At 43.6% G+C, this 14,483-nt stretch overlaps 1 protein-coding gene across 1 annotated transcript in view; it reads left to right on the top strand.

Moving 5' to 3' along the window:
* The window catches only part of IL17RC (interleukin 17 receptor C), a 120,943-nt gene that overhangs the window by 74,983 nt on the left and 31,477 nt on the right, over positions 1-14,483 (top strand). Inside the window, exons 7-11 of the mRNA XM_077451777.1 lie at positions 1,715-1,759; positions 3,549-3,682; positions 6,075-6,134; positions 6,737-6,794; positions 8,521-8,696. Of these exons, the coding sequence (XP_077307903.1) occupies positions 1,715-1,759; positions 3,549-3,682; positions 6,075-6,134; positions 6,737-6,794; positions 8,521-8,696 (473 nt within the window). The remainder of the gene's footprint in view (positions 1-1,714; positions 1,760-3,548; positions 3,683-6,074; positions 6,135-6,736; positions 6,795-8,520; positions 8,697-14,483) is intronic.

Below are 14,483 nucleotides of genomic sequence, written 5' to 3'. Positions count from 1 at the left end.
TTCACTCTGTACATAGCGCACCCCTGAACCCTGCACTCTGTACATAGAGCACCCCTGAACCCTGCACTCTGTACATAGCACATCTCTGAATCCTGCATTCTGTACATAGCACATCCCTGAACCCTGCACTCTGTAAATAGCACATCCCTGAACCCTGCATTCTGTACATAATACACCCCTGAACCCTGCATTCTGTACATAGCACATCTCTGAACCCGGCACTCTGTACATAATACACCCCTGAACCCTGCATTCTGTACATAACACATCTCTGAACCCGGCACTCTGTACATAGAGCACCTCTGAACCATGCATTCTGCAAATAGTGCACCCCTGAACCCCTGAACGCTGCACTCTGTACATAATTCACTCCTAAACCCTGTACATAGCTCATCCCTGAACCCTTTAATCTGTACATAACACACTCCTGATCCTTCCACTCGGTACACAGAGCACCCCTGATACAACTGGCTCTTTCAGGGTAACCATACTGCTGATACAGCCCGCAACAAAATTGAGTTTGACGTCCCTATTCTAGTAGAGATAACAGCATTGATGATACTGAATACGCCATCTACATGCTATTTTATTACAGCTTTACATATTTCATGTAATACATATGCCAACATTTGCATAGGGACTCATGGCTCACATATATTGTGTTACATGATTAAGTTGGCATACTGCATCAAAGTGATCCCACTATGGCCAGTCCTACTGTATGCAAAGTGATAAATGCTCTGCTCATAGCATACAAAGACCCCTTTCACAGTGAGGGCGTTTTGCAGGTGCTATAGCATTAAAAATAGCACCTGCAATCTGCCCTCAAACAGCTGCTCCATTGTCGGGGCTTTCACACTGGAGTGGTGTGCTGGCAGGGCGTCAGGAAAAGTCCTCCCAGCAGATTCTTTGGAGCGATGAAGGAGCGGTGTATTTACCACTCCTCCACCGCTGCTGCCCATTGAAATCAATGGGGGGGGGGGGGTCAGCGCTGCTATACCGCTGGCAAAACGCCACCATTGCGGGTGGTTTTAACCCCTTCTCAGCCGCTAGCAGGGGTTAAAAGCGCCCTGCTAGCGGGCGAAAATGCGCCGCAAATCTGACGGTAAAACGCAGCTAAAAATAATCTGTGAATGGCACAGAAGAATACCTTCCTTCCTAGCTATCTTCTGTAAAACACCAATTGCCCTGCCTCCCCCATGTACTGGAGATGAAGAAATATCGATGTGTTTCATTTACATGAGTGGCAAAAGGGTAGTAAAAAGAGGCAGTTGATTTGTGTTTTTACCCCCCCCCCCCTCCGTTTCCCCAGCCACCTAAGCTCTATCATGCACATGCTATAGATGTGATGTTTTGCCTCACTGTTGTGTCAAATTTAAATCATGTTGAGTTTGATGGCAGTGTCTACCAAACTCGACCAGGGACTGAGAAGCACCTGTGAATCAAACCCTTGGCTCCCACTTGTGGTGTGGCATTTAAATGCAAAATCCCAGGATTGAAAAGTAAAAAGAAAAAAAGAAAAAAAAAAGAAAGTGAATGCCTTGAAGTTGGTGCTCTACCGCCCTCTGAAAAGTGACCCACCAAGGATCGCATTTCAGAGGGATGGTAGAGACTGTGTAAAGGGTGCTTATGGATCATTAAGATTTTTTTTTCCTTACCCTTCATCACTTTTTTTTGGCATTGCACTAACTATATGAAATACTTATTTCAACAGGCTGTGCTAAGCTGAACCCGCTGGACAATATATGGGTGTGTGGTGGTAAGTCTGACGTTCTTTATTCCTTTCATGCCTAAAGCCTATTTCTGACATCTGTTGCTTACAAGTTAAAATACGTATTTATTTGCTAGAAAATTACTTGTACCCCTAAAAAGTATATATATATATTTAGCAGAGACCCTAGAGAATAAAATGGCGATCATTGCAATATTTTATGTCACACAGTATTTGCACAGCGGTCTTTCAAACGTAATTTTTGGGGGAAAAAAAGACACTTCAAATAATTAAAATAAAATAAACAGTAAAGTTAGCCCAATATTTTTGTATAATATGATCAGCATGGGAATTGTTTTATCTTTTTTCTTTTTTTTTTAACCAAAGACATGTAGCAGAATGCATTTTAGCCTAAATTTATGAAGAAATTAGATTTTTTTATTGGATATGTTTTAGTGATGAACTTCGGTCTGTAAATGAGGTCAGTTTAACCATTTAAAGATCAGGCCTTTTTCTGCCACTTGTTGCTTACAATTTAAAAATCAGTATTTTTTGCTATGAAATTACTTAGAACACCCCAAACATATATATATATATATATATATATATATATATATATATATATATATATTATTATTTTTTTTTTAAATCATTGAAGTGTATTTTTTCCCAAAAAATTGTGCCTGAAAGACCGCTGCGCAAATACAGTGGGACATAAATGATTGCAACAACCACTATTTTATTCTCTAGGGTCTCTGCAAAAAAATAATAATATATATTATATATATATATATATATATATATATATATATATGTATATATACAAAATGGTCCAGTTTAACCATTTAAAGATTAAGGCCTTTTTCTGACACTTGTTGCTTATAAGTTAAAAATCAGCCAAATTTTGCTAGAAAATTATTTAGAACCCACCCAGAGACCCTAGAGAATAATATAGAGGTTGCTGCAATAATTTATGTCCGATGTGTCTGATGTGTCCGCCATAAATTCGCAGATTGCCACCATTACTAGTAAAAAAAAAAAGAATAATAAAAATGACATAAAACTATCCCCTATTTTGTAGACGCTATAACTTTTGCACAAACCAATCAATATACGCTTATTGCGTTTTTTTTTGTTTTTTTTTACCAAAAATATGTAGAAGAATACATATCAGCCTAAACTGTGGAAGAAATTCGTTTTTTTTATATATTTTTTGGGCAGATTTATTATAGCAAATAAATTTTAAAAAATGCTTTTTTTCCCAAAATTGACGCTCTTTTATTTGTTTATAGTGCAAAAAATAAAAACCGCAGAGGTGATCAAATTCCACTGAAAGAAAGCTCTATTTGTGGGAAAAATAAGAAGTCAATTTTGTTTGGGTGCAACATGGCAGGACCGCGCAATTGTCAGCTAAAGCAAAAGCAGTAGAGAATCGCAAAAAAAAACTGCTCTGGTCAGGAAGGGGGTAAATCCTTCCAGGGCTGAAGTGGTTAAGAAAAAAGAAAGGGAAAAAATGCACTCGACTGCATCGAAAACGCACCAAAAACACGCATGCAGGAAAGCATCCAGACTGTGTTTCTATGGTGTGAACTGGTCCTTAGTGTCAGGAAAACCTGTCGCTGTGTCAGCAGAGGAAGGAGGCTATAGAGAGAAACGACACTTAGTGCTCTGGACTGAGACAAGTACACACTATAGAGGGATGAGCTTTGTTCATATTTCACGTTTGAGGTTTACAACCCCTTTATGTTTTTTTTCCGTTACTTCTTAGAAGAAAAAAAAAAGATCTTTTGAACAATAAAGAGCAACTAACCAATGATTAATCGATCTTCGTTTTCAGCCCCTGTCCTGGACTTTGTCAATAAATCCAACGAGACCTCGGTGGGAATAGTGAATGGGACAAACAGCCGGAAAGCACGCGTTTGGGTTTTCTACAATTACAAGAAGAACACTACCCACAGCGACAAAACTTTAGTAAGTACTGCTTTAATATTCATTACTGCTTGTTTAAAGTTCCTGCCTGTACAGTAAAACCTTGGATTGCGAGCATAAATTCATTCCGGAAACATGCTTATAATCCAAAGCACTTGTATATCAAAGCGAATTTCTCCATAAGAAATAATAGAAACTCAAATGATTCGTTCTACGACCATTTATTCATTGGTCCTTCAGTTTATAGTCCATATAAAAAGATGATAGCAATGTGATAGGTTGTGTAACCATAAAATGTCCATCCACAAATGGAAGCCTCCACAAGGGGATTAGAAGCAAAATCCAGCAGGAGCTCCAGAGTATAAAAGAGAAGAGGGGCGCCTCTAAGTGTAGCAATATGGTTACATTTAATGAAGGTACAACATTTTAGCAGCTCACATGGTTGATGATTAAAAGAGGCTGTCCACATAGACCATCCTCCACACCGCCGGCTCTCACCGACGGTGTGGCAAAAGATCAGGGAAAAGGTTAAAACACCTGCCAGATTATTGTTTGCTGTCTGTATACAACTGGGGAAATTTCCCTTCACTTCACCCCCCAAAGAGTTAACAGGAAGCTAGAGGAAATCTCCAGAAGTAAGGGGAACTCCTCTCTTAGACATACCCCTTAATAGGTGTCCCCTTTGGAGAAATATCCCTTTCTTCATGTTCTGAGGATAACTCTAATGCCCTGTACACACGGTCCGTTCGGATTATATTGTCAGAAAATCTGATCGTGCGTGGGATCTATCGGACTTTTTCCGTCTGAATTTTTTTTTAGAGCAGGATCTAAAATTTTCCGACAAAAAAATCCGATCAGACTTTTTCCGATCGTCAGAGAATTACGACGGACAAAGTGCCACACATGCTCAGATCAAATTACGAGACCAAAGCTATTGGCTACTAGCGTCTACGTAGTCCCATCGTTTGCAACGAACGTCACCTTGTTCCGAACAATCGGATTTTTGGACAAAATCAGTCGGAAAAAATTTCATTGATAAAAACGGCATGGGGATTTTCCCACAGGGGAACCCTGAACCAAAATGTAAAAAAAAAAAAAAAAAAATGCGTAGGGGTCCCCCTAAATTCCATACCGGGCCCTTCCAGTCTGATATAGATTTTAAGGGGAACCCCGCGCCAAAAAAAAAAAATGGCATGGGGGTTCCCCTCAAAATCCATACCACAGGGTCTGGTATGGATTTTAAGGGGAACTCCACACCAATTTTTTTTTTTTAAATAGCATGGGGTCCCCCCAAAAATCCATACCAGACCCTTATCCGAGCACGCAACCTGGCAGGCCACAGGAAAAGAGGAGGGGACATGAGAGCACCGCCCTCCTGAAGCGTACCAGGCCACATGCCCTCAACATTGGGAGGATGCTTTGGGGTAGCCCCAAAGCACCTTGTCCCCAAGTTGATGGGGAGAAGGGCCTCATCCCCACAACCCTTGCAAGGTGGTTGTGGGGGTCTGCGGGTGGGGGGCTTATCAGAATCTGGAAGCCCCCTTTAATAAGGGGACCCCCAGATTTCCCCCCCCCTGTGAATTGGTAATGGGGTATAAATGTACCCCTACCATTTCACCAAAAAAAGTGTAAAAAAAAAATGGCCCAGGGTCCCCCCAAAAATCCATACCAGACCCTTATCCGAGCACGCAACCTGCCAGGCCACAGGAAAAGAGGGGGGACGAGAGAGCGCCCCCCCTCTCCTGAACCATACCAGGCCACATGCCCTCAACATTGGAAGGATGCTTTGGGGTAGCCCCAAAGCACCTTGTCCCCCTGTTGATGGGGAGAAGGGTCTCATCCCCACAACCCTTGCCAGGTGGTTGTGGGGGTCTGCGGGCGGGGGGCTTATCGGAATCTGGAAGCCCCCTTTAACAAGGGGACCCCCATATCCTGACCCCCCCTGTGTGAATTGGTAATGGGGTATAAATGTACCCCCACCATTTCACAAAAAAAAAGTGTCAAAAAGGTTAAAAAACACAAGAGACAGTTTTTGACAAGTTCTTTAGTAATTTCTTCTTCTTTACGCTTCTTCTTTCATCTTATTTCTTCTGGTCTTCCTTCAGTGTTCTTCTTGTTCCTCCAACTTCTTCTTCTCCATCTTCTTCATGTCCCGCGTCTTGCTCTGGCTTCTTCTCCGCTCCGTCCGTCCGAACGTTCCGCCTCAGTGGGAGTCTTCCGCCATGTGACGCTTCAATTCTTCTGACACTTCTTAAATAACAGAGGGTGGGGCCACCCGGTGACCCCGCCCTCCTCTGACACACGGGGACTTCCCTATGGCTTTCCCCGTGATGTCAGAGGGGGTCCTATTTAAAACAATGAAAATGTTTAAAAGTGTACAAGACATAATGTTGATCCTACCAGTAGACACTTTATTATTTATTTTTTTGTCCAGATTGGAGAGAATCGACACTATATTCCACAGTCGGATATTGTCCCCTGTATGTGTATTCAGGTAAGTCGCTGACCTAAACCTAAGGCCCAGGGCCGGGACAAGGGGTGGGCAGGAGGGTCAGCTGCCCTGGGCACTGTGGTATCATGTGAGGTGGGGGGAAGACCATGAGGAGGTTGGGGGGGGGGGGATTTGTGTTGGGATGGGGAATTTGGTGAGGACAACAGGGTATAAGAATTGTTCTAGGAGGGGACATTTTGGGAGATGTGATTACAGTGGTGATTTGAGGGGATTTGTGTTGGGAGGGGGGAAGGGGGGAGAATATTTTGGGGGGGTTGTGTTAGAAAAGGTAATATGGTGGGGGGGGGGGGGATTTGTGCTAGGAGTTTTTTTTGTTGGGGGGGTGGGGGTTGGTGGTGGGAGGGGAAATTTGAGGTGATTTATTCTAAAATGGGGAATTGGGAGAGAATTTGTGTTGGAAAGGGGGATTTGGAGTGGGGGGGGGGGGGGCAATTGGCATGTGCGTCCTTGGCCCTAGGTGACCTTGCCCGGCACTGCTGATGCCACTATGAGTTTTTGCACTTTGTCCAATGCACTTAATCTGACTTTGATTGGGAGATGCTCAAATGTTTCTGATGGTTTTAATTTTTTCCCGTCTTTGGCAGGCCTGGTACAGTGATCTGGTGGATGCCGTGAGAACCATGATGTGCCCATTCAGGAATTGTAAGTTGTGTTATCCTTTTCTCCGAGTGTACATGCTACACTGTCCATAGACAAGTCATTGCATAAGATATCCCTGTTATAGGTGTATGCAGGATACAGACGTCCTTTATATTTTTGGAAGCTGCTTGTTCTTAATGGGAACCTGTCATAACCACTGTTAGCCTGGTCCTGCCAAGACTGGCATCCAGAGTTTGCCCACTCCCCTACAAGCAGTACTAGTGCACGATGCAATCTGATTGTACAACCTCCTTTAGACTGCCATTAATTGTGTCATGCAAGAGCTTTCCTGATTTGAGTGGATTGTTTAGGCTTAGTCCTTATATTGCATAGTTTTGGTAATTGGCAAGGAGCTTGTACAGAGATTGTATAGTGTATGGCTAGTATTAATCTTGCACCCTTTCAAGGGGTTGGATAGCAACAGCCTGGGAGCCTCCGATCTGACAGGTCACCGCTATAATGTCAGGTTCTCTTTAAAGTGGACCTAAAGCCTAACTTTAAAGTGGTGTTGCACACAAAAAAACCCCCAAAAAAATGATTAAAATTCCTAATTCCTAAAATTTGGATTTTTTTTTTTTTTTTTACTTACCTCTAAATGCCTGTTGCTAGGGGGTCCATCGTAGTCTGCTTCCTTCAGTGCCTGGGCTGGTGACATCACTCCCCCTCAGCACAGGAAGGGCTCAGCTCTGCCCCCTCCCTCCTGTCAGTCATCTGGGACACGTGACAGGTCCCAGATGACTGCGCGGCCAATCATGGCGCGCTGCGCCGCTTGCGCATGCACAGTGGGTGCCCGGCTGTGAAACCACGGCCGGGTGCCCACAGTTGCAATGCCGGCGCCGCCGAGCGGACGAGCGGAGCTTTGACCCCCCCACGTCGCTGGACCCTGGGACAGGTAAGTGTCCGATTATTAAAAGTCAGCAGCTGCAGTATTTGTAGCTGCTGACTTTTAATTTTTTTTTTCAAATGGAAACTCAACTTTAAAGTGTTACTAAGCCCACAACAATAATATCAGTCTGTATATGCAGTAACAGATGCTTTTTATACTCACCGTTGAACCTAATCCTCTGCATTGTGTAAAAAAGATGTTTGATTCTGTCGTCTCGGATCCTCCTCTTCTTCCACTTTCCCCATTGCATCTCCTGATAGAACAGAGCCTTGGGGGCACTCTGCACATGCTCAGTTTGGTGTGTATTACTAGAGAGTTTTTATTTTCTTGGGAGGGTGCGTGTGATCAGCACAGGGGCCAATCAGCACTGTCCAGACAGAGGGTCAGGGGTCATGTAGCCTCAGAGGACCATCAGAGGAGAATGAAAACTCCTCCTACAAGCTTTAACCAGACACTGATAGAAGTCACAAGACTGCTATATAATGCTGATGAGAAAAGGTATTTGGCAGTTTATACTTATTTAGATATTTCCATTTCCATGTTCTGTGTACTGCGGGAGACCAGATATAGTGAATGCAGGATCTGGGTCCGACCGTGTGTACAAGGCTTTCCGTTTTTTCGGAAAGTCCGTCGGAACTCCGCCGAAAGTCCGTCGGGAAGACCGCGGACCTAGTCTGCCGGAAAGTGCGTCGTGTGTACGTGGCATTAGGCATGTGCTGTATACCAAAACTCATGATATCATGAATCAGCCAGGTATGAAGAACAAAATTAAAGTTTATCTTTTATTCTGATAGAAATTTCCTCCTTGATAAATAAACATCACTTCTGTTTCTTTTCTTTCAGACTCTAAAGATTTAATTCTAGATAAAAGTAAATTGGAGGTGCAGATCAATGGATTTGATGTTTACATATTTAATGCACCTTGTAAAGTTACGGCGGAAGCTTCCTTGTGTTGGAAATCTGGGAACCCCCCGAGATGTAGAGAGATCCCCAATACGAGGACTGAAGTGGTCAGCCAGGTAAAATGATCAGCAAGATTTACTATGCAAGATGAAAGAATGTCCGAAACATTTCCACTTTCTGGTATCTGTCACTTGTACCAATATTGACATATGTCAATGTAAACGCAGCCCATTGATTGTATAGGCTGATAATGCGGCTTAAAATGCAATAAAATACAACAGCAACATTTGTGCCTACACAGCATGCCGCAAGCTATGGGGTCTATTCAGGGCTTTTTTTCTTGGAAAATAGATGCAGGAACCCCAACCCCAGCCCCCCCCCCCCCATCTGAGTCACCCCTTGTCTCTGCCCCCTACCCACCTCTGACCACCGTCCCTTCATTCCACCCCCTACCCACCTACCAGTACTATCCCTTTTAGAGAATACAGAACCAAGATCCCCACACAACAATGGACTCCACCCCAACCACAATCGATTCCCTGCAGCAACGGTGAACCACCCACAACAAAATATCACACCCAGTAACAAAATATCCACCCAAACAACATTAAATCCCCCAGCAGCAACAACAGATCTCCCAGGAGCTAGCATCAATAGATCCTCCGGCAGCCAGTAAATATATCCCTCTCTCTCAACAGTAGATCCCTTCCAGCAACATAAGACCCCCCCAGCAACAATATATTCCCCATCAGCAACAATAGACCCTCACACAAAATCAGATCCCCACCAGTGACAATAGATCCCCCAGCAGCCAACATCAATAGACACTCCAGCATACCCCACACCCCATGCTATTACACACATTCAGTGCTGGAGGTTCCCCCGCGTTCCCGCTGAAAAAAAGCCCTGGGTCTATTTATATCTGAGAATGGAAAGTAACAGTGCTGGTATACTGTAAGAAATACAAAGAATGCAAAAAATTTTCTCATGAAAAACACTGTGTTAAAATAGCTAACACGCAAAAAAGTGAAAAATAGAAAATGTCCGTGAAGACTAAATAAAAAATAAATCAGTCCCAAAGATCGATATGTCAATCACAGCTATAGTGGTTCACAATATAGAAAGACAGAGGATGATCCGATGGGCATCCGAAGACAGTGACCTCAGCCAGGTATATAATAGATGGGTACTCTTACCAAAGACAATGGACCTGCGTGTGGACAACACCAGGTCTACCGAGCATGAACAGATAAATCCTCCATCTTTTAGGAACGATGCAGCAGGTCAGAGATGGTCCTTTAACCAAAAGGGAACAATCCGCAATGTCCTCAGGAGCTCGCAAACCTCTCTTGATGGAATCCAAGGATGAGGGAGTAGCCACCAAACAATGAGTCAACAGTTGGTGTAAAAAAGGCTCACAGAGAAGGTCATATGTAAAACAAAACGGGACAACAGCTTCCCATGGTGTGGGTTCAAAAAACAAGTTGGCTGTTTATTGGCATAAAACCAGAATACAAAATAAAAATGGAAAAAGAATAAAAATAGTGATCACAATGTTAAAAGCAATATAGGGAACATAGAAACCAGGCCCTATCCGTTTCGTCCCAGGGGACTTCTACTGGGGCATCAGATGATGAGGAACTGACTGGACCATGCGTTCCGACAGCTTCTCCTGCCCCTCTGCTGCAGGAGTTCCCTGCCACCGACCATGTGGTGACATTGCAAATGACTGTGTAGAGGCAATGTTCCCTCACAGTTCTTTCCGGGCCTTCTCTTGTAATCGACACCCACAGATGGGTATGGCCTTCTGCTGCTGCCTAGCATTCCATTCCTCACTACACTCAGCCGACTTCTCCTCCCCAGTGGCATATCACCTCAGGTAATATAGGAGGCCTGTCCCCGGCCAATACCGATTGGGGATTGGTCAGGGCTCCCACATGAGCTGCCTACCATTCCAGTTATAGGCCCAGCCACTCTTCCAGAATCTTCTCCCTGGAAGCAGGGTAGACGCCCCAGAACTAGAGCACAGGTGGTCACACCCATTACTACTCTGGCCACTCCCAGCCCCCCCGATCAAAACAGACAGGCCTAGCTTGCAGTATAGGCCTGCCTAAATTTGCCTGTGCTGAAAATACTAGTAAAATAACCCTTACTAGCACCTACCTATTGGTAGAGGTTGCTACAAATAAAAGAGAAGAAATAAGAAATAATATTTTGGCTAAAAGCCACATCCGAAACAGAGAATGCAAAAAATTGGTGTAGCTGGTTCCACATTTTGCAAAAAGAGAAGAAAATTACACAGGCTTGCAATGTAAATTATAGGTTTCTATATTAGCGTACATTATGCAGGCATTGTCCATTGTTGTCACCATTTTAAAACCTGCCTTAGGGAATGCCTTGCAGCCATTGCTGGAGTGCAAATAGAGAAGTGAGGATATTTTATAACAACATGTCATTAATTTGTGATGTACAGTGCTTAGCAAACAAAATATCATTCAGTTAAAGAGACCCTGTCACCAAGTTTAAAAAAAATGCAGGCAAACACACAGAAAAATCCAGGATTATTTGCAGCATTTTTCCTTTCCATAAATGATTTTTTTATTCACTTGCAATGTGTCTTTGAAGTTGCCATTGGCTACTCTAACAATAGTAAACACCATTGCACAGTCATCTCCCTCTTTGCATGTCATAGCTCACTCCTCTTTTGAGAGTGGCAAATTGCTGTCTGTGCTGCTCCAGCTCCTCTGTCCTTGTATTTACTTCTCTATGTAACCTTTTATGTATGAAGAGGAAAACTATAAAGCAGCCATTCTCAACTAGGGTTCCATGGAACCTTATGGTGCCTCCAGAGGTTGCTTGGGGTATCTTGAGCTGTGACTGATAATGCCTCCCATCTAATAGTGCCTGTATAATTCCAGGACCAGAGCCAACTGCATGACACCAATGATCTGTAAGCCCTTGTACACATGATCGGACAATCCGACAACAAAATCTGTCAGATTTTGTCCGAAACTGGTGTTGCATACACACGGTCGGACAAAGTTGTTGGAAAATCCAATCGTTCGTAACGTGATGATGTTATTTCGTTACGACAGGACTACGTTCAGGCTAGTAGCCAATAGCTTTGGTCTAGGAATTTGACCTGAGCATGCGTGGCATGCATGGAATTCTATACAAACGATTGGACAAAGTCTGATCGGATCATGTTGTCGGAAAATTTTATAGCCCAGCTCTAAAACTTTGTCGGTCGGATATTCCGACGGAAACAGTCCGATGTAGCCCACACATGGTCGGATTATCCGACAACATGGTCCGATCGGACATTTTCCGTTGGAATGTCCGACCGCGTGTACAAGGGCTTAGAGTACTAATCTGACCACCACTGTAAGGGTTGCATTTTTTCCGATGGCCACCAATGTAAGGGGAGCATTCTTTCCAATGGCTATCAATGTAAGGGGAGCATTCTTTCCAATGGCCATCAATGTAAGGGGAGCAATTCTTCCCATTGGCCACCAATGTAGGGGAAGCATTCTTTCCTATGGCCACCAGTGTAAGGAGAGCATACTTCTCAATGGCCATCAATGTAAGGGGAGCATACTTCCCAATGGCCACCAATGTAAGGGGAGCATTCTTCCCAATGGCCACCAATGTAAGGGGCGCATTCTTCCCAATGGCCACCAATGTAAGGGGAGCATTCTTTCCAATGGCCACCAATGTAAGGGGAGCATACTTCCCAATGGCCACCAATGTAAGGGGAGCATTCTTCCCAATGGCCACCAATGTAAGGGGCGCATTCTTCCCAATGGCCACCGATGTAAGGGGAGCATTCTTCCCAATGGCCACCAATGTAAGGGGAGCATTCTTCTCAATGGCCACCAATGTAAGGGGAGCATTCTTCCCAATGGCCACCAATGTAAGGGAAGCATTCTTTCCTATGGCCACCAGTGTAAGGAGAGCATTCTTCCCATTGACCCCAGATTAATTGGTTTTAGTAAGGTTTCTCTGAGACCTCTGGGGTAAAAATATTGAGAAAGGCTTGTACAGAATGTCATCTGAGTGACATCTTTGAACCTGCTGGGGTTGCAGACATTTTACAGGTTAAAAGCATGCATAAAATATGATAAATGCACATATCATCTTTTAGGAAGACGGTTGTTGAAATTAATGGTCTAGGACAGGGTCTCTTTAAGATTTACATCTACATAAAGGTATTTTTTCTCTGCCTTTCTGTGGTAATTACATGGAGGTTTGCAACTGCTGCAAGATAGGAAAATGTTAAATGATGTTACACAACAGGGAAGCTCCATTCCAGGAAGTGTTGGCTCCATTTGCATAGTATTTTTTGAAGTTTACAAAATAAGATGGGAAGATGGGACTTCCCTCGCACATAACCTAATCGCCTTGGGCACGCTGAACATGTGTTGTCTTTAATCAGCTTTGATGAATAGGAGGATACATTGCATTTTGATTTGCCAATCTGACCTGTATGAGATGCAGCCTTGAAGGCTAAGATGACAGCGGTGGTGATAAAAATAGGTGGTTAATCTGTGTTTTTTTTCCACCACCCACCTACTATGTGACATGGAGGCCACTCACATTGCTGCCGCAGCAATACTTTCCTTCGGAGTGTGGTAATTTGGACTCTGCATGTTGAGTTTGGTAAGCAGTGCCATTTGCCAAACTCGCCCATTGAAGAAAATGGGACCATGCCACAAATGGTTATAGCACAGTATTTCAGTACAAACTTTTACTTCTTGGGAGCAACAAAAAAAAACTGGATTATCACGTCTCGAAAACACCTGTAAACCGGCTCTGAACCGCTACTTAAAAAACAGTCCATCGCGACCAGCTGCCGGTGTGAAAAAGGCCCAAAGGTCAATTGACCACAACAAGCAAATGGCTATCACCCCAGTCCGGGATCTTTGGGAATAAACTGGACTCCTCAGCCTCAGCGATGATGAGAGATGTGTGGAGATCATCATCGCTGAGGTTGAGGAGTCCAGTTTATTCCCAAAGATCCCAGGTTGGGGTGATAGCCATCTGCTTGTTGTGATCTCCTATAACTAAGGGACCACCACGTTCTGGTAAGCTGCAGTGTTTACTGTGGTGGAGACACGTCTATCTGGTCACACTTTTTTTGGGGTTGTTTTTTGTTTTTATTACCTGAGAAGAGTCTACAATCTTCCATTAATTGTGCATGGACTTTATTATATTTAGCCCCCGTACACACGGTCGGACATTCTGACAACCAAATCCATTGGATTTTGTCCGACGGATTTTGTCCGAAACTGTTGCATACACACGGTCGGACAAAGTTGTCGGAAAATCAGATTGTACATAACGTGATGACGTTATTTCGTTACGACGGGACTACGTTCAGGCTAGTAGCCAATAGCTTTGGTCTAGGAATTTGATCTGAGCATGCGTGGCACTTTGTCCGTCGGAGTAGGCTACACATGATCGGAGTATGTCTGATCGGACCAGTTTGTCTGAAAATATTTCCAGCAAGTTGGAAAATTTGGTCCGATGGATATTCCGAGGGAAACAGTCCGATGCATACCACACACAGTCGGAATATCTGACAAAACAGTCCGATAGGACACATTCTGACGGATTCTCTGACCGTGTGTACAAGGGTTTACTCTTCACTATTGGTAACCCTTTGGGTTATTATCATCAGTCAGTATACATGAACTAGTCACTTGATTTTTGTGATTTATTTTTCAGTTTTTTTTTCACTTGAGCTTTGATATGTATTGAGTTTTGGTATTTATTTTTGTTAGCATTGTATTCACACTGGGAGAAGCCCTCTTCTCATAATGGTCTCACCCACTGTGGGATATTAGCCTTTATATCATAATTGTCTCACGGATTAACTAGTTTAGCGCAGCTCCCTTTTGTTC

Source organism: Lithobates pipiens, unplaced genomic scaffold (assembly GCF_037356315.1).
Source record: "Lithobates pipiens isolate NorthernLeopardFrog02 unplaced genomic scaffold, aLitPip1_a1.2 Scaffold_23, whole genome shotgun sequence".
Lineage (NCBI taxonomy): Eukaryota > Metazoa > Chordata > Amphibia > Anura > Ranidae > Lithobates > Lithobates pipiens.
The sequence above is the reverse complement of the archived record's forward strand: the minus strand, read 5'-3'. Positions and strand labels throughout refer to the sequence as shown.